The sequence below is a fragment of the Ursus maritimus genome, unplaced genomic scaffold, assembly GCF_017311325.1.
Source record: "Ursus maritimus isolate PB19 unplaced genomic scaffold, ASM1731132v1 scaffold_1, whole genome shotgun sequence".
Taxonomy (NCBI): Eukaryota; Metazoa; Chordata; class Mammalia; order Carnivora; family Ursidae; genus Ursus; species Ursus maritimus.
Window position 1 is genome coordinate 26140894 of NW_024423343.1, and position 19296 is coordinate 26160189.

Here is a 19296-nt window from a genome sequence, read left to right on the forward strand (position 1 = left end):
TAGGGCTGAACTCTGGTGTCTGTGCACCTTTCCATTCCCAAATCCCCCAGCCGCTGTCCCAGCACCACGGAGCCTCGCCCCACGCAGGATCTGTGAATTGTAGCATTTACATTTTTTATGTAGTTATGTAGTTTTTGAAATTACAGTAAAAAAAAAAACCCACAATGCTTTACGCACAGTAAAATAATAAAAGGCAGCCTAGTTGGAATTACAGACATTTCATGTCTCATAAAATAATATAAAAGCTAACAAAAATATGGATCACATTTTCATATTCATTACATTGGCCCTTTTACAAAAGATTCGTTCACCACTGGGTTAAAACTGCCACAGAAGCTCAGCCAGCTACATGCAGATGTGGTCATGGTATTATTATCACTATGGTGACTGTTAATTATTCAGAATACTTAGCACTATTTATCCCAACAACTCAGGGATTGTTTGCAGTTTTAAGCCACAAAGGGCTGAGTTTGGGCAGGTGTGTGTCAATTAAAGACAGGGTTTTAGAGATTTTTAGTCACCACATTTTTTACTTCTTCTTTTTGGTAGACACATAGCATGTGAGGCTATGACTATTCCTGTGACGGGATTACCTGGTGAGGACCTCCACACTGTACAGAAGGGCCTGCAGGGATGTTGCAAGAGCAGCTGTGGCAGCGATCTCCTCTCGGGCAGCAGGCACCGTCTCCACTTGTGACGTCTGTCTCTTTAGCTTTTGTAGGTAGCAGGGGACTAGAGCTTCCAAGACCATCAGCATCTGAAGACTTTAATCAACAGAAAGGAAACCAAGTCACACTTTACATTCTACTCTGGTTGGCGGTGTCATACTTGGGAATGTGGAGGAAGGAACAGCCTCTGGAGTGATGACTGATTCTGAGTCCCCTCCCACCCCACCCAAGTCAAGAGTAAGTAACGCTGCTGGAAAGATGGACCGACACCAGTTAATTATTTAATTCACTAATTAATCACGCACCCAGTAAAAGGTGAGGAAGTTCTGCTTGCCTTTCAGGAACACATGATCTAGTGGGGGAGGGGAAAAGGAGCATGTATAGAGCTGGTGGATAGAACCGTGGAATGATCCGTGGAGCTGTACGCTCCATCTAGAGAAACGAGTCACAGTGATCAATAAAGCTGCCACTCAGAGATTTGCTAAGAGTGATTTTTCGGCTGCAACAAATTTTAGACAAGATAATAAAGGTTAAACAATTTTCGAGAAAAGAGTATATGGAAACAGCCTCTGTGATGAGTGTCTGAAAATGGCTGCTTACTGGAATGAATAATAAAAAATCTCAACGACATTTTAATAAGAGACACATGTTAAATATAAGTACATAGAAACATTGAAGGTAAAAGTAAGAACAAACGCCAGCCAGACTTATTATAAAGCTATAATAATTAAGACAGCATAATACTGGCGCAAGTGATGAGGGATAGAAGCAGAAGGATGTTCACCTTTAGCCCTGCAGGCTGACCGATAGCCTACGTATCCGGTGGGGATCAGATACATGCTGGTTGCTACATTCTTAAAGGGTCTCAGGACTGCCTGTGTATCTCAGCAATAGTTAATATTGAACCGAATAAGAAGTACCAGAGAAATCTTGCAAAAAGAGTGTTATGAGAAGTTCAAAGAAGACATTTATGATCTAACACTCCCTGCATATTACCTCCCCCTTGAGCACGAAGCATATGACCACCAGCTTCGTACAGCAAAAAGTACAGCTCTTTCTGCCCATAGGTCCTCTCCCCATGCTACTTAAATAAACTTACTAAGTTGTACAGCAGCTCAAGAATTCTTTCTTGGAAAAAAAAAAAAGAATTCTTTCCTGGCTGTTGTATTCCACGACCCCACAAAACAAGGAGACACAGACAGACATGCAGAACAAAATAAGGAGTCTGAAACAAATCCACAGATACTTGCTTTATAACAAGGATGACACTGCAATGCAATGGGGAATGCTAGTCTTTTCCATAAATGGTACTTGGTCTATTGTCTATTCGTATCTGCTTGGGAAAACGAAATCTTGACCCTTACTTTACACCATACCAAAAATTAATTTTAAATGGATTATCTATCTGAACATGAGGGTAAAAACAATAACGCTTCTGGCAGATAATATAAGGGGATATATTCATAAACTTGGGTTAGCCAAGATTCCTTAAGGGAACACAGAAAGCACTAAACAGTAAGGTAAATAGTGACACATTAGACTACATTAAAATGAAGAATTCCGTTCATTAAAAGATAATGTTAGGTGAGTAAAATGATAAGTCACAGAGTAAGAGGTGTCATTTGAATGCATATAAGCAGTGGTGTGCTGGAGTGGACATTTAACAGGTCGAGACAGTCTAGGTATACATCTGTTTTCAACCCCATGTTCAATGACATCATGCTGGTAGCTCATACTCAGCCATTGCCACATATTGGCAAACTAGCAATGCTATGTATCAGGGACTCTTTTCCCCTAGAGAGCTGCTTATTAAATGTTTACCAGCACCCCAGTCCATATAAGCTGAAAGTACTTATATCAGACTCTTCAGACGAATTCTACGTATTGAATAAAAAAAAAAAAAGTACAGATAATCTCATTTAAAAATGAGTAGAAGACGTCAATAGGCACTTTGCAAAAGTAGATATCTGAATTCCGCTAAACATCTGGAAAGCTTCCAAACCTTTCAGTTTAGAAGAGGGAAATGACAACTAAAACCACAACGAGATCTCACTACAACCCAACAAAATAGCTGAAATGAAGACTGAGTGCCGAGTGCTGATGAGCCAGCAGAGCACTGGGACACTCACATGCCGCTGGTGGGAACGGAAGCTGACACGGCCACTTTGGAAAACCAGCAGTATCTACTAAAGCAAAACATACACACATCCCATGACCTCGCAGAGCATTTCCACCTACGGAAATGCGGACACGTGAGCTCACAAAGCTGCATACAAAAACGTTCACTGCGGCATTATTTGTAATAGCTTCAAATCAGATATAAAACAAATGTGTCTGCGAGAAATCAGTTGTGGCAAACACATTAAATATTACAGATGAATGAAGAACAAACTGTGGTGACTGATGTGGATGAAGCTCAGGAAATACTATTGAATAACAAAAGTAGGACATTAAAAAGTACTTTATTATTTCGCTTAGAGTTCAGAAATAGGCAAAGATGATTTGTGATGTAGGATAGTGGCTCCTCTGATTTTTCTATTTGAGTGATCATTATGTAGATGGGTTAACTTTATGTACGTTGGTACAACTATAAAATTGTGATTTTAAAATTTTATTGTATAAATGTTATATTTGTATAAAACGTATTTACTTAAAAAATTTAAGTTTTGTTACCAATGTTGAAGTGTTGTAAGAATTGTACTTGTTCTTTGAGAGAGAGCCCGGGGAGCAGCTGCTTAAGAGTCCCTGATTCTACCCAGAAATTTAAGAACCCCTCTGGCTTAAATAGAACAGAATAGGGGACTAGGGAGGATAATTCTTTCTTTAATTTTAATTTAACTTAACAATGTTGAACTTTGGCCTTTAACTCACAATGACAAGAGAATTTGATTGTGAACTCTAATTCCTTTTGATTTCAATGTGTTTGGATTTTAACTTGAGACGATTTCATGTCTCACTAGAAATTTGAAAACGGAAAAAATTTGTAATTAAACCTGGGGATTTTCTATGTCATTGGCATTTTAACGTTAGAGAACTTTTATGCATTTTATTATTACAGTGTCTTGATGTTATCACTTCATCTCACTGCAGATAATCTGAGACACCTTATTAACAATGTACATGGACACACTTGGAATAGAAAATAGGATAGGGAGTATTTTTAGACCCAGAAATAGAGCGGGCTTGGAGTTAATTTAACACAGGGTTTCAATCCATTGTTGAGCCTTTTATGGAGCTGTGATATTATAGGAAGAGACCAAGGAAAGTGGGAGAAAGACCATCATTATAGATTGCAGATTTGCTCTCCCGAGGGCCATAGCCACATTTCTGGTTGGCCACAGGCATGATATTTAATCTCTGCTGATTAACACACACAAAAAAGCTGGGCATCTTCGGTGGGGGGAAGGGGTGGTATAGATATTTCTTATTCTTCATGTAGAGAGAGTTCAATTAATACAAATCCTGGTCCCTCTTTGCCCCTTTACTCATTCTGTTCTAGGGGAGAGGGAGAGACTAATCTGAGAGGCAAACTGTTAAAGATACACTGGCAAAATCAACCCAGCTCTTTCCTTCTTCCTGGAAGAGCATGCCAACAGAGTAGGACTTCTTTCCTCTACACTGTAAGTTTTCAGGGAGGTCCTGTTTCAAGCTTGATCCTTATACCAGAAGTATGATAACATATAACCTGGAATTTTGTTTATGAGCTAGACATTACAAGAAAAGGTCAAAGTAGATTGAAAAGTTGAGAGGGAGAGATTGCCTCCTATTGATATAATTGGGGAGGAGGGCCAGAGGGTTGATTAAGCCAGCCTCACGGAGCATTTAAAGGAATGTAACTATTATTTTTAAGGATCTATAACTACATAACCGGGTGCTATCCCTGATTCATCTGAATTACTATCTCTGTCTTTAAAAGATCTCTTTTAATAGCAAGATGAGACTGATTTTCATTTAGCATATCAGTACATAAATCAGATCAGAGCCAACGTCCTGGAATTGGGAGGACACTGTCCATGTGACTCCTTTGTACTCCTTACACTTGGCAAAATGACAGGCAAGATTTATATTCTTGCTCTTTGTGTGACAGGAGAGCTTATTGCTCCTTGAAAAGCATTTACTTCAATCATTTAAATGTCTGCTCTGGAATTGTGTTTACTATTAATTTGTATTTCATGTCAGGACAGGATTTTCTAAACAAGACTAAACATCTTAGCCACTGCACAAATTCCAAATTTTAGGGTATTCTACATTAATGAAGATTTGCTATATTTTCCAGAACCTGCGCCATGATAAGTTTCCTAAATGTAGTTATTGAACACATCCTTGCCAGATATTACAGATGACATTAGCAAACATAACCTTTGTATTCATTCACTTTTATTTCCTTAGCCATATTTATTTATCCCAAGGCCCAGAAAAAGGGCTGCATTACCTTCTGAATGACTCAGGAGCATACGCCACCACAGTCACACAGAGCTTAATGGCCTCACTTATAGAGAATGTCAGGTCTTCGTTTCCGTAGCAGAAATCTGAAGGGACAGAAGGTCAAGGGACAAATTCAGAGTGCAGTCTGCCAGGGATAAAGAAGAAATCATCACTCTTCACATTCCAGTTATATTCTATAGCCATTTCTTCGTCAGACCTTATTCCTAAACTGTGAACTCAATTAATTTCTTCATCTAAAGGGACTGAAAATTCTGTTTCCTACTTTTGAATAGTCAGATGAAAAATAAAAGTGCTTTTGAGGGGGGGTTTAGAAAAAAATCTGACCTACTAGAAGATATCCAAGGGCAGACATGAGACTTTATCTTTGAATTCCCTCTAGTTCTACACTGCATTCCATGATCATAAAAGACCATTTTAGAGAGTTACTCACCTAGAATTGCCCAGGAAAACCTAATTTTCTGAACACTGTGGTACTAGATCTGTGATGAAGCACCAGTTTAATACAATTTTCATGGTAGAGAATTCCTTTCTCTTTAGTGTTTTCAAGATATTAAAAAAAATTTTTTTAAAAGATCTTATTTATTTGAGAGAGAGCACACACGTATGCAGGAGTAGGGGGGAGAAGCAGAGGGGGAGGGGAGGGACAAGCAGATTTCGCTGAGCCCCGAGCTGCTGCAGGGCTTGATCCTAGGACCCTGAGATCATGACTTGAGCTGAAACCAAGAGTGGGATGCTTAACCGACTAAGCCAACAGGGCACTGCTAGGATTTTCAAGAAATTTAAGAAAAAGAGGAGATAGGAAATGTACTCATTCAATTTATACCACTTTTCCATTTTTTTTCTGTTTTGATTTAGGTTAACATATTTAATATAGAATTATTTTAAAAAATTACAAAGGGAAAAAGAAGGTCAGAGCAACTTTTGTTTTTACCTAATGACTTAAGAGGCTTCTCAGCTTTGACCAGCTCTAAGATGTCTAATATGTCAGTGGTCTCCCCCTCCAGGGACTGCAGCAGGTCAAACAGGCACTGAGCTGACACACCTTTGCTGGGCCCGTTATTGGCAGCATCCTGTACAAAGAAAGGTTATTTTAGTTTATTGATTCCCACCTCAGCACTGTGGTTGGATCAGGAATTCAAATCTCACAAACACCACCACTGATAACAATTACATCGATCTGGAGTTCAGTTCCCACAGTCCTGCATCCAGCGATGCTGCTATATGATTTTGGAATGGAACACCTGACTTTCAAGAGATCTATTAAATGCTAATCTGGTACAAAGAGATACTTGTGGAAATTCCTAAAAATACAGCAATATGTAGACTGCCAGAAAAATTCATGTAAATGTCTCCTCTGGTCTGCAATGGAAGAACTCAGCATTCCTGAAGAAACTTTCCATAATGTAGGAGTTGAACACTTGAAATAGGTCTGGGGAAACAGATACTTATTTTAACAACTCTGGGCATTTTTCAGGTCTTGTTTGATAATATAACTCCAAAATGGAGATGCTTGTCATTTCAAGTCTATTTAAAATGGCTTTGATTCATTAAAACAACAGATCCCTCTTAAATTCCTACTGTATACCACGCATGATGCTGTACACTGAGGTTATAACAAAACAAAACCAAAAAAGACATACAAACAAAACAACTAAAAACAAATGAAAAGCAAACAGAAAAGCAGATGAAGGTCTTGCTTTAATGGAGGTTAAATTCTATATTGGGGTATGGTAGAGATATATATTAGTGAATCACATATATGACATGTGATATGGTATAAGCGTTCTGAAGAAAAAGAAAAAGAAAATAGGGTAAGTGCTAGACAGTGATAGAAAGGAATGAAAATCAGGAACCCTTCCTTTTTATTAATTGAGTATAGAAAACTGGGGAGTTGGTCTATTTATAGCCTACAGGCTAAGATGAGGGTTGAAGAAAAATGAAGAGAAATTATTTATGATATTTGTATCCCACTGGCTGCAGAAAGAGAGCTGAGATGCTGATTATACAAATGGACAATATAAATGAGAAGGTCACACATAAAAATAGAACTCTGATCCAGAACCTGCAGCAACCTGCCCAGGAAACCAACACACTGTCCACAATAACTAGACCAGGAAGCCAGCCTGCTGCAAGTCAGGTTAGTAGGAAGTCAGACTACTAGCTCTAGTGGAAACCAAACAATAACCCCTTTAACCATTGGCCCCCAGATGGCCAGATCTTGATTAAAACGGACAGCTTCCCTGATCCTTGTCCCTGCTTCCAACTAGACCAGAGAAAGCCAAACATGTACCCCTAACCAATTATGTAGGATGCTCCACTTCAAGTTAGCCTGCTTACAGCTCCCACATCCACGGCCTCCAATCAGGGCATACCTGAAGCTTTCCCTTTTCTCCACCGTAAAAGATTCTTACTCTCTGTCTGCCTTTGAGTCTTCACCAAGACACAAGTGACAGTGACGAACTCCCTCTCTACAGCAGAATCTAATGAAAAAAGCCTTTGTTTTTCTCATCGGGTTGGTTCACATTTATCTGTCCAGGGCTGACTTACAGGAAACTCCAGGAGAGGGGCCACACTAGCAAACAGCTGGAGCACAAATGGCTTCCGGTGTAGAATGTAGAACTGGTGGCAGGCAAATTCGATGGCTTGACGCAACTGGGGATTGCTTTCATAATCGGAGTACACCTGTGGAAAAATGCCACATATTCAGAAAACGCCTTAACAGCATATCAAAGTTGTATTTGCTTTTAAAACGCATAGCTGTGGAGGGACACCTGGATGGCTTAGTCGGTTAAGTATTCAACTCTTGATTTTGGCTCAGGTCCTACTCTCAGGGTCCTAATATGGAGCCTCATGTTAGGCTCTGTGCTGAGTGTGGAGACTGCTTAAGATTCCCTCCCTCTCCCTCTGACCCGCCCCCCGCCTTACAGTCTCTCTCTCTCTACAAAAACAAAACAAAACAAAAACAAAACACCTCATAGCCATGGGAAGCATGGATGGAATTGGCTAATTTAATAAACTGGTAGATGGGAAATTTGGTAATAAACAAGAATATACTTTTTCCCAGGGAGTTTGTCACGAGGAATTTATCTCGAGAAAAGAATTGGACAAAGATGGATATACAGAAATTCCTACTGCAATTTTTATAATAGTGGAAAATTTCAAACGAGTGAAATTATTCATAAATTGGGGTAGGTTAAGAGAATCCTGGTCTATGCATACAACAAAATATTATGCAGTTACTAGAAATATACTCTAGCACTCAGTGTAGCTACATGAGAAAATGCCCGTGATATTCTTAGTGTGATGTGAGAAAAGTAGGTAACAAACTTGAACGTGTGGTACGATCCAACTTTTGTTTAAAAAAAAAATAGGATAGAGTGCTAGGATTTTCAAGAAGTATAAATCATGGTTATCTAGGAAGGAAGATTCTAGATGATCTTTGTTTTCTTCTTTAAACTTGATCTTCTGAATTTTATAATGAGCATTTATTGTTTTTGGAAATCAGTAAAAAGGTTGTAAAAATAGAGAAAATTCCAACTATTTAAAAATGGGAGAGGCCTGATATTAAAGAAAATTTCTTGCCCCTGTGGGTTGAACAAACTCCACTTTGCACAAGCATGTATAACTTCTGTAATTTTTATTAAAACTTCCATAAAAGTAGAGGACTAGGATGAGCCCCCTAGACTCTGAACTTCATCCACTACTCCTAAACATAGCCAGATACACATTAGACATGAGTACATGGAAATTGCTCCTGCTGAAGCAAATTTAATAGCAACGGAGATATCGATTCAGGCAGAGATCAGAAAATCTCTCAGGAGAAACATCAGCGGAACGCTTGCTGTACATCTGAGTAGAGAGCAGTGATTCCCAAACTTCTAGGGCATCAGAATCCCCTGGAAGTCTTGTAAGAATCCAGATGAACAGGCCCTGACGCCACAGTTTCTGATTAAGGAGGTCCGGGGTGGGACCCAAAACTGTGCATTTCTAACAAAATCCCAGGCGCTACTGATGCGGCTGGCCCGGCGACCCCACTTTGAGAACCCCTCAGAGTGGCTAGAGGAAATGGGAAAGCCTATTCCAGGTGTGGGAGATCTCAGGAAAGATAAAACAGGAAATTGTGACCTTTTGGAAATTTCTGGGGAGATTTCATTTGGCGCCTTCTGCTGCCACAAAAGCAGGTAATAATTCCATCCTTAAGTTTTAGTACAGGTCTTGCTGGCCTGCCGTACGGCCGTTAATTTTCGGGTGAGGGGGACAGAGCCACAGCACCTGCAGCATGGTGGGCAGAACCCACTGGTAGCCGCTGAGAGAGAAAAGGTGGTTGAAGTGCACAGCGCTGTTGATGACCGTGGCAGCGTACTGCCTGAGCAGGGCGCTGTCTTCTGGGTGGAGGATCAGAGCCCCGTTAAAGACGTTGAGGAAGAGCATGATTTCATCTCCCCAGGGAAACTCGCTTGGCATGCCCAGGAACATCTCCTCCAGGAGCTGGATCCACAGGCTCTTCTGAAGAGTGTCGAGGCCAAACAGCTCCTTGCCAGCTGTGAGAACATGGAAGAGCAGAGACAGAATTAGCCCCACGCCACTCCTGTCGGCGCGGGAGGGCGACCAAACAGGGGGGCACTGCTGTTTCCCACTTGGTCCAACTCTGGGACGTGAAGATGTACAGCGGAAATGCTTCCAGCACACGTCGCTGCCGCTGGTATCACACTCCCTGGTTCTCAAGGGACTTCCATCATCACCTCTTTGATTCGACTCTGTAGACAAGACAGGGCTGGCATTTGCAGCATGTTGCTGCTGAATAAGCTGTGGCTTGGAGAAAAAATAAGTTGTTTCTGAAAGGAAACAGCAGGGCTGGGACTGGCTCTAGATCTTTGTACTCTTGGGCAGACTAGAGCTCTTTCTACTCTTTGCTCTAGGAGCTTCTGGGTGAAGGAGACATTGAACATTGGGAGGCTAATTGTAAATATCTCAAATTCATAACTGAGTCACAGAGCAAGGCTTCAAAGCGAGTATCTTTCTGTCTCTCTGTCTCTGTCTCCCTCTCAATTCAGGTATAGTTTGGATAGAGTAAAACATACACAGATCTCGAACGTAGAGCTCAGTGAGTTTTGACAAAGATACACACTCACATGACCAATGTACCAATCAATATATAGACCATTTTCATCAGCTCAGAAAGTTTCCAGGAGATCCATCCCCCCCAACCCAGAGGCAACCACTGTCCTGATTTCTGTAGATGAGCTTTGCCTCCTGAACTTCCTATAAACACCTGTGCTTCACATAGTCAAGTAACAACACCTACTACTACCTACCCTAGCAATACCATTCTACTGCCCTCAACTGCTTATGAGAACAAGATGTGGTATATACGAACAATGGAATACTGCTCAGCCACTAAAAACATGAAATCTTGCCATCTGCAATGACGTGGATGGAACTAGAGGGTATTATGCTAAGCGAAATAAGTCAGTCAGAGAAAGACAATTATCATTTGATCTCACCGATATGTGGACTTTAAGAAACAAAACAGAGGCTCATAGGGGAAGAGAGGGAAAAATAAGATGAAACCAGAGAGGGAGACAAACCATAAGAGACTCTTAATCGTGGGAAACAAATTGAGGGTTGCTGGAGGGGAGGGGGGTTGGGGGATAAGGTACCTGGGTGATGGACATTAAGGAGGCCACATGAAGTAATGAGCACTGGGTGTTATATAAGACTGATGAATCACTGACCTCTACCTCTGAAACCAATAATACATTCTATGCTAATTAATTGAACTTAAATTTTTAAAAAAAGCCCCCAAACCCTGCTTATGATTAGTTAAGAACAGTGGTCTCACTTTGATCCCTGGAATAGCAGCATCGACATCACCTGGGAACTTGCTAACATTCAAGTTACCGGGCTCCATTCCAGAGCTACTGAATCTGAAACTGGGGTGGGTGGAGCCCAGCAACCTGTTTTATCAAGTCCTCCAGGTGATTCTGACGCACTCAGGGCTGAGAAGCAGCGGCTTAGAGAACTGTCTGCTGGTTAAGATGCTCTCCAGCTGAGGACCAAACAAGGGCAGAGGAAGCCCAAGAAAAGAAATGCTTGCTTTTTTCTTTCTTGATACCTTGTGGATCACTGAAGAGTGAAAATTCAGCGTCAATAGCACTCCGGGGGAATGAGGGTAGTCGGAGGAGGTCTTCCTGGAGCATGGAGACATGGGACTGTTTGTGGGCTGTGGGGATCTTCTGCGTCAGCGAGATGAGAAACAAAACCCGCCCGACTTCCTCCAGTTTCCGAGTGAACACCTAGCCGCGAACAAAAGCAGGAGCAGAGGAAACGCAGAATTAGCAGCTCTGGTATTACAGGGAGTGAAGACATTGAAGTAAAACCTTTCATGGCAAACGGGGCTGATATAAAATCAAGGGGGGTGTTGGATTGAGGGAGAAATGGTTTTTATCTTTGCCACATAGGAAGAGCAGACAATGCTTGATTGACTCACACTTCCTGTACCCGCCTGCTCCGCAGAAGGGAGTGTTTCTTAGGGGTTTGCAGGCTGGGGGAGCACAATGCAAGCGTTGTCAGAAATCGTTCCATATGAAAGAGAGCCCGTTTGTTCAGATGTCGTACTATGGAAGACCTTTTCCAACAGCAGCCAGTTAGTCAGTTCCAAATGCCTCTACCATTTCCATGGATGCCTTAAACTGTTCTGGGTTTTTCTCTTTAAAAAAAAAGGACTGAAATGGGATCCAAGAAGAACCTATATTGGGACAAAAGCTGACGGGACCTAGATGGCACAGACAAGATTCTCTTGGTCCCTTCTCTTTGTTCCTTTCCTGTGGACGGTGGGTGGGCAGGGGGTGGGATGAGGAGGTCCATACACAGTCCGAAGCTGCTGAGGAAACTCCAGGGCCAGAACCACAGGCTTGCATATCGCTATCTCCCTGCAGAACTCAGAAAGAAATCTTCAAATTCCAACGTGGAGTGTACATAGAACAAGAGCTCCATTTTATGCAATTTTTAAAAACATGTTCTTAAACATAAAAAGAACATACTGGTGAAGTGCTATTGTTGATTATGGTTTTAATTCTTTTGCTGCCAAAATCAGGGGCTGGGATAATTGAGGGGTAATTATTTTAGAAATTATATGCACTTAAGACCTTACAGTTATGTATACTTAAGACCCAACACCTCACACTTTGTAATAGTTGCACTATTTTCCTTCTTTCAACTGCAGTTCAGGTGGTTTATGCTAACTGTACTTTTAATTACTTAAGTGGTCTAATTCTATGCCGTTTTCATTCATTTCATGAAGTTATTTTTGAATAGATGCCAAGTTAACCTTCTTGATACGTGCAGAAACACTGAAATGATAAATTATCCTGAAATTCTTGTTTAGACATTTTATTAAAAATAAATGAATGTGGGGGTGCCTGGGTGGCTCAGTAGGTTAAGGTCCGAGTCTTGGTTTTGGCTTAGATCATGATCTCAGGGTCATGAGATCAAGCACCCTGTCGGGTGCATTTGGCAAGGGGTCTGCTTGAGATTCTCTCCTCCCACCCCGCCCATCCTTCCCACTTGGGCAAACACAAGCGCGTGCGTGCTCTCTCTCTAATAAATAAAATCTTAAAAATAAAAAATAAAAATAAATAAGTGAATTGTAACACATAGACTGTATTAAAATTGTACCATTATTAGAATTGTGGACTATAGCTATATTTTGCCTACAAAATACTGAATTTCCTTATTCTGTTCTTCAATTATAAATTTACAATGGCTTGATTATGTCTCCTCCTCTTTTAAGGGAGGTTAGTAACATGCCTAAGGTCAGGTGACTGACTGACCAGTGGCAGAGCTAGGACTCTGTCCAAGCCCCTGCTCCTTAGCTCAGTGCTTTTCCCAGGTATAATACATCGATCCCTTTTATTTTTCCCAACTAGTGTAAACCTCTGTGGCAACCTTCTAAAAACTACATTTGTGTACTTCCAATCTTGTTTTACAAAAATGTGAAAAGAAAACTTGGAAACTAGTAGGTGAATAAATTCGAAGATTTCTAGTGTTTATACCCAACGATTTGTCATAGCATTAATCCGAGTGAGTGTTCCTTGATACCTTTACATTGCAATCCAATTTATGAAAACTAACACACTATTTTGGGGAACTATTGACCAAGGGCCTACCCGTCCACTCTCTCTAGAGAGGATGATATCAGAATCAGAATCTCAGAGTTGGCAACACATTCACCAATCATCTATCACAATGACTTGATAAAACCATATAATAAAATAGAGGTGGTCAGGCACCTGTTTCTGAATGAGCTCCTGTCCTTTCTCTGGATGCATATGTACAAGGTTCAGCTGCGGAGACACCGATCTCCGGAAAGGATAAATATCACGAACATATGTCTGTCACAGGATGATACAAAGAGAAAAAAGAGTTCAGATGATTAAACTTTTACTCTCATTTCCTCTTTACCCAAAGATCAAACAACAGTTATGTATTTTCTAAGGGTTTTATCATTTTATGCTCTCTAATTCTATAAAATCGTAGGGAAGGTAAACCCCCACCTCAAAAAAACATCCAGCCACCTGGGCTTAGCACCCTTTCCAAACACGAGGGTGCTATACCAGGAACAAAGGAGCCAAGGCAATTTAGCCAAAGGCATTCTAGAGGAAGGTCACTGTAAAGTGATATCTTGAGGTGCCCTTTGGTCATTAGGTCAGGTCACCATGGTCATGCTCAACATAATAAAAAGAGGAACAACAAGGACATTAAAATTCCAAGTAGGCACACATATTATATGGGCAACTTAATTTTTCACCAGGAGGTAATAATAGTGAATGCTTTACTTGCCTTATCTCCTTTAATTATTGCAACCCATGGTAGATACTATTATCATCCTCTTCATTTTACGGACAAGGAAAATGAAGGACACAAAGATAACAGTGGCTAGTCCAAAGCTACACTGACAGTAAGGTCGTGTCACCTAAGTGGCCATACTTCTAACCTCTGAACAACGATGCCCCCCCCCCCCCGAGTGAGGGCAACATTCAGGAAAGTCATGACAAGTTATCGACACAACTCAACGGGCGTGTGTCACTGCCCAGTCTCACCTTATTGTAGTGGATAAGATTCCATCGTTTATCCATGAGAAAATAATGGGTTGACTGAGATTCTGGGATATTAAAAAACTCCAGACACTCCTAGAACAGTAAGTAAATATAAATGTTTATGGAGAACATACTACGTGCCAGGTAGTAAGCTGAAAGATACAAATATCATCAAAATAAGGTAACTGGCTTATAAGGATTATAGATCTTATATACTTTTTATATGTATATATATAGGGATACACATTGGATTTGGATACACAGTTGCCCAAAGAATGATATAATAGAGACTGGTAATGTAATATAAATCATCTGCTCTCAAAGTGCTAAAAGATGTGCAATTATATTCAGACTGAGGAGTGAACTATGGAGGCACAGTGGCATCTACTGGTCTCAATGTCAAGAAGAAAGCGTGTTTGGTAACGCCATTAAAAATAATACGAGCTACAACGCACTGAGCCATTATTGTGTACTGTATTCTGCATTCAATGACTTCCATGTAGGTAACTTGTATACCCTGCACTAGTACCCCAGTCCTGGTGAAAAAGGATCTGAGCCTGGAGAGGTCCTCTTTGATTTAGGTCACGCTGGTTATGGTGGAACCGGCGTTAGGACTCATTCTGTTTGCCTTCCTGCCTCAAGCATTCAGCATGAGTAGGAAAACAGAGTGGTTGCTGAAGTTTGCCTCACTTGGCCTTAGAAATTCTCTGGAGATGTGTGGGTAAGGTCTGAAGGAGGCACTACAGAAATAAGATATACACGTTTGGTACAACCGAATTTTTCAGAGGCCTTTCCTGCTTCCCTCTGGGCCTGGAGCTGTGTTCCAGGAAATCAGCTTACCACAAGTTTGGAATCCAGATGGATGGGGATCACTGTAGTACTTTACTTACTACTTTACCGTAAAAGCCTCCGGGGCATGTGTAACTATGGACTGCCTTTCTGCCGAGGGGCACAACTGCCATAACCACTAAAGATACTTTCTTGACTCACCTGATTTATTCTAAGGGCTATATGTTCTGCTTCTCCACTCATTTCTGTCCGCGGATGTCAGACCGTATACCGCGTAACTAAGTGCCAGGGAAAGGTTTTCTGGCAGGATCAGCAGCTCCCAGAGCCTGCCCTAGCTCCCTCAGCGCAGCCCCAGAGCACCTCCAGAACTACCCGGGAGCGACGCCAGGGAGCTCCGAAGCAGGAATCCACAGCATCCCCAGGGGAGTTAGTCCACTCGAGAGTGTCAAGTTGCTGCTTCAGCTGAGGGAGAAGCTGCGTGTATTTGCCTACCTCAACACAGAGTAAGATATCGGTAGGTGTGGAAACAGCGGAAGTACACGATAGTAGAACAGATTCCACAAGGGCTAAGTCAATGCACGTATTCATTTGAAGATAGGAAAATGCCATTTCATTCTCAACGGATGATCGGTGAAGCGGCCATAGACATGGTGCATTAAAAAATCATTTCTGTTGAAAGCCATTCGTACCTTGAGCAGGGCTTCAAACTGAGTGTCTTCATGGACTGGTAACTGGGTTGGGATATCACACTCATTCTGCCCATGAACTACCAAGGTTTTGGTACCTACAGAAGGCAAATACAAGCACAGGCTGAACTCCACTCTAGAAAAGTGTATCTTTAAGACACAAAATATTAAAATATTATCAATGGGCTGATGTTTTTTCTTGTTATGATTGCTACTCTTAGTGCTTAAGGTAAATTGTGTGTTGTACTAATATCGCTCTTTTATAGTTAAAATATATGTTTTAAGTATATTTACCGATTAAATAACAAGAGCTACCATTTATGGAGTCCCCAATATTTTACATGTATTTTATGTGCATAATATTTTACCGATTAAATAACAAGAGCTACCCATTTATGGAGTCCCCAATATTTTACATGTATTTTATGTGCATAATATTGAAATCTCACAGCAACCCTATGGTATGGGTATTATTATTTTCATTGTACAAATGAGAAAACAAAGGAAACGGACTCTTACAAGTAAGAACTAATAAGTAACTTAGTCAAAGACACATTTATTTAGCAGAAGAGTCAGAATTCAAACCTGAAGCATTGCAACAAGTAACATATCTCTGTATTTTAAATGAGATGATCATGCAGTAATGGTCGAGAAAACAGAAAAAGAGATATTAGCAAAATCATGATAAGTACCTGGAATGCAGTTTAAGTTTACATTTTCTGTATCCTACTTGGCTAGGGAGTTCGTACTTATTCCACTTCATTCATTCATTATAAGTCTTTGTGAACATCGTGATATACCTTGACTTTTAATGAGCCGTTTTTAAGTCTATGAATGACAACATGATCTTCTTTGCTATAATAAAAACTGATCACCTTGTTGGATAACCCATCGAACATATAAATAGACAACTTCCATTTATGGAACGCTTGCTATGAGTCAGGTATGACAGCAAGTATTTTATCTACCTAAACACATTGATTACTCATGGTTGTGCAGTATGAATCACATCCTTGTTTTACCCATGAGTAAGAAAGCTTGAAAAATGATGTACTTTTTTTTTAAGCTAATACTGACTGTCTTAATAGATGACAGTAACATGACTTTAATGCAGACCTCTACACTGTCATACCCTGTGTTCTCTGTGTTCTCATCTTTATATAATTGTGTCTTTCTCTTTATTTAATCCATGGATCATCTCATATTTTCTTAGTCACTGCACCAGGATAAAGACTTGGAAGAATTTCTATCTTAAAGGAAAGCAAGCTATCAGGAGTGAAAAGGAACCGTAGCTAGAGTTTTACATCACATTTCACGTTCTTTTGTTGTTCTCTCTCTTTCTTCCTGCTTGTCCCTTTTCCAACTTTACATAAAGCCATCTCTCATAGAGTTTACAAAGATCTGGGGTCCATGCCATGCAAACTGTATCATTCCCCTTGCAGTGCCAAACATTCATTCAGAAAGGCTCCCCGTTCAGCTGGCCCTGTGCGATAGACTTAAATAAATCTTCAACCCTGGCCGCTCTTCAAGGACTGATTCACGTGGATCAGTTCTGATGTCTTCCCCTTTCATCTGGCAATTGCTGACTTTTAAAGGGTCTATTGTATTTCTTCAGATTGCATTAAACAAAAATTCTCTGAAGCCCTCAACACCAGGGTCAGGACCCTGAAAATTTTCTCATGAATGAAAGAGATGGTTGGTCTTTAAAAGAGTTATTTATATTCTTAAACAAAGAGAAAAGTTATATCATCCAACAGCAGTAGAGGGTTACCTGGCATGGAAGCGGTCACCAGGAGCTTTACCTCACACTGCTCCTTCTTCATGGTCTGTTTGAGATCCTTGAAGAACAGGCCCTCTACATAACCCACCACCTCCCACAGGAAAGTCAGGGTGGCCGAAATGGCGTCCATCCCCCACTCGCAGGGGGTCCGCACGAAGTACATGATTAATCCCACCTAAAAGAACAGAAAGAGGTCACAGAGCCACGATAATTGTGAGCAAACAGTCTCATGTCCTTGGCTTTTCTTTCCTTAGTTAAATATTCTTTTGTGCCTTCATATCCTCCGTTCAACAGTTCCTCTAATACTTTCAATGGCTGTGAGCGAGAGAGGGTGGAACTGGAAAACCAACCAGAACAGGTTGCCATACGGGTTTGTGTAGCACGGAAATGGTGATTTCCCAAGACGAAAGCAGAAAATTGTTTTTCTAAGCTTCAAGTCGCTTCAAGTAACTCAAGTACTGAGGCCACCCCAAATTAATCTCTATGTGATGTTTGCCGAAACAGTATTTGCAGATTGGATTATGTCTAACAGCCTGAACCAATCAACACTGTGCTTGGCTAACGGTGAACTTAACAAATTTTTGTCTGTGTCCCCTAAAATCTTGAAAAGCTCCCTGTCCTTTTGCACATATTTAGGTTGACATTTAAAATGTCTCATCATAAGGTAATTGTTTTGGTTATTAGGGGAATATAGTAAACATTCTCTATATTGAAATAAAAGGCATGGATTGACTGTAATTGGAATGTGTATTTCAACGAATTTTGATGAAAGACGTTTTAAGTACCTTATTCAACAGTGCACAGAAAAATCATGAAGAAATAATGTCAAAGTTTCCCCACCCATGGCTTTATCGATTGTTTCTTGAAAAATTTCTTAATCCTAGAAAACTTTCTAGTTATGTTGAAAGAATCAGCCTATGGTGTCACTACCCTAATCTGCTTTGGTGGTTCTGAAGGCTAACCACCCTGATGAGGACCAAACCTCACCTCTAGGAGAAATCTATCAAAGACAGGAAAAGGTGGTAAATCCTATGGGTTTGCTGGGGGTGGAGTGCAAAAAGGTGATCTTAGTAAAGCACGGGGACAGGACCTGTGTTCAGAAAAAACTACTGCTTCTCCTATGGGTTTAAAGTGCCATGATCCATCAGAAATGAGGCTTCCTTAAAACATCAGATTCTTTCTCTGTCTTACACATCTGACAATGCATCTGGTGATGTCTGGGCTGGTCAGGGTGGACCTTTCTTGTGGACAGTAGAGGAATGATGTTTGAGATGGCAGGCATGCTCACCAAGTGTTAGTGTGTATTTGTAAGTTGAGAGTTTGGAGATTTATTCCCTTAAAATTATCTGAGCACCAAATCCCTTTAAAAGTTTTCACATACCCCCAGATGGGCTCAAACCCCAGGGTGAAGATCACTAGGGGTCAAAGTTAAATAGTCCCTGATAAAATTAGAAGAGATGGGTCAGTGGTCCCAACATGCCCACCATACATATCCTTAAGTCATGAGAAAAAAGAGATATATAATAAGGGTAACGGTTTAAAAAGCACTCTGCCCTTCACTGTTCTGCCATTCTGATTATAAGGCCCTTCTCTAGTCCATTCAAGGCATCCACGTACTTGGGATTTGGGGAAAGACTAGGGTTTAGAGAGAAATGAAAAGTAGGAATTTATATTCATGTAAAACAGGGTTATACAGCAAAGCCAAAGTGTTGCCAGCTCTTTTCTCTTAGCTTGTTAATTACCTAGCTGGGAGGACCTATATCTGCCATTAAGGCTTATTTGGAGTTGACAGGGAAGAGTACAGCAGACAGGAAAAGAAATGTCCATCT

At 40.8% G+C, this 19296-nt stretch overlaps 1 protein-coding gene across 3 annotated transcripts in view; it reads right to left on the reverse strand.

The window, feature by feature from the left end:
- UNC80 (unc-80 homolog, NALCN channel complex subunit) overlaps positions 1 to 19296 on the reverse strand; it is a 213331-nt gene that overhangs the window by 40874 nt on the left and 153161 nt on the right. For all 3 annotated transcript variants that reach the window (XM_040641233.1, XM_040641228.1, XM_040641231.1), the window contains 10 exons: positions 17459 to 17642; positions 15691 to 15785; positions 14216 to 14305; positions 13406 to 13507; positions 11230 to 11410; positions 9387 to 9655; positions 7662 to 7796; positions 6046 to 6184; positions 5101 to 5197; positions 594 to 764 (listed from right to left, as the gene is read on the reverse strand). In XM_040641233.1, the coding sequence (XP_040497167.1) occupies positions 594 to 764; positions 5101 to 5197; positions 6046 to 6184; positions 7662 to 7796; positions 9387 to 9655; positions 11230 to 11410; positions 13406 to 13507; positions 14216 to 14305; positions 15691 to 15785; positions 17459 to 17642 (1463 nt within the window). The remainder of the gene's footprint in view (positions 1 to 593; positions 765 to 5100; positions 5198 to 6045; positions 6185 to 7661; positions 7797 to 9386; positions 9656 to 11229; positions 11411 to 13405; positions 13508 to 14215; positions 14306 to 15690; positions 15786 to 17458; positions 17643 to 19296) is intronic.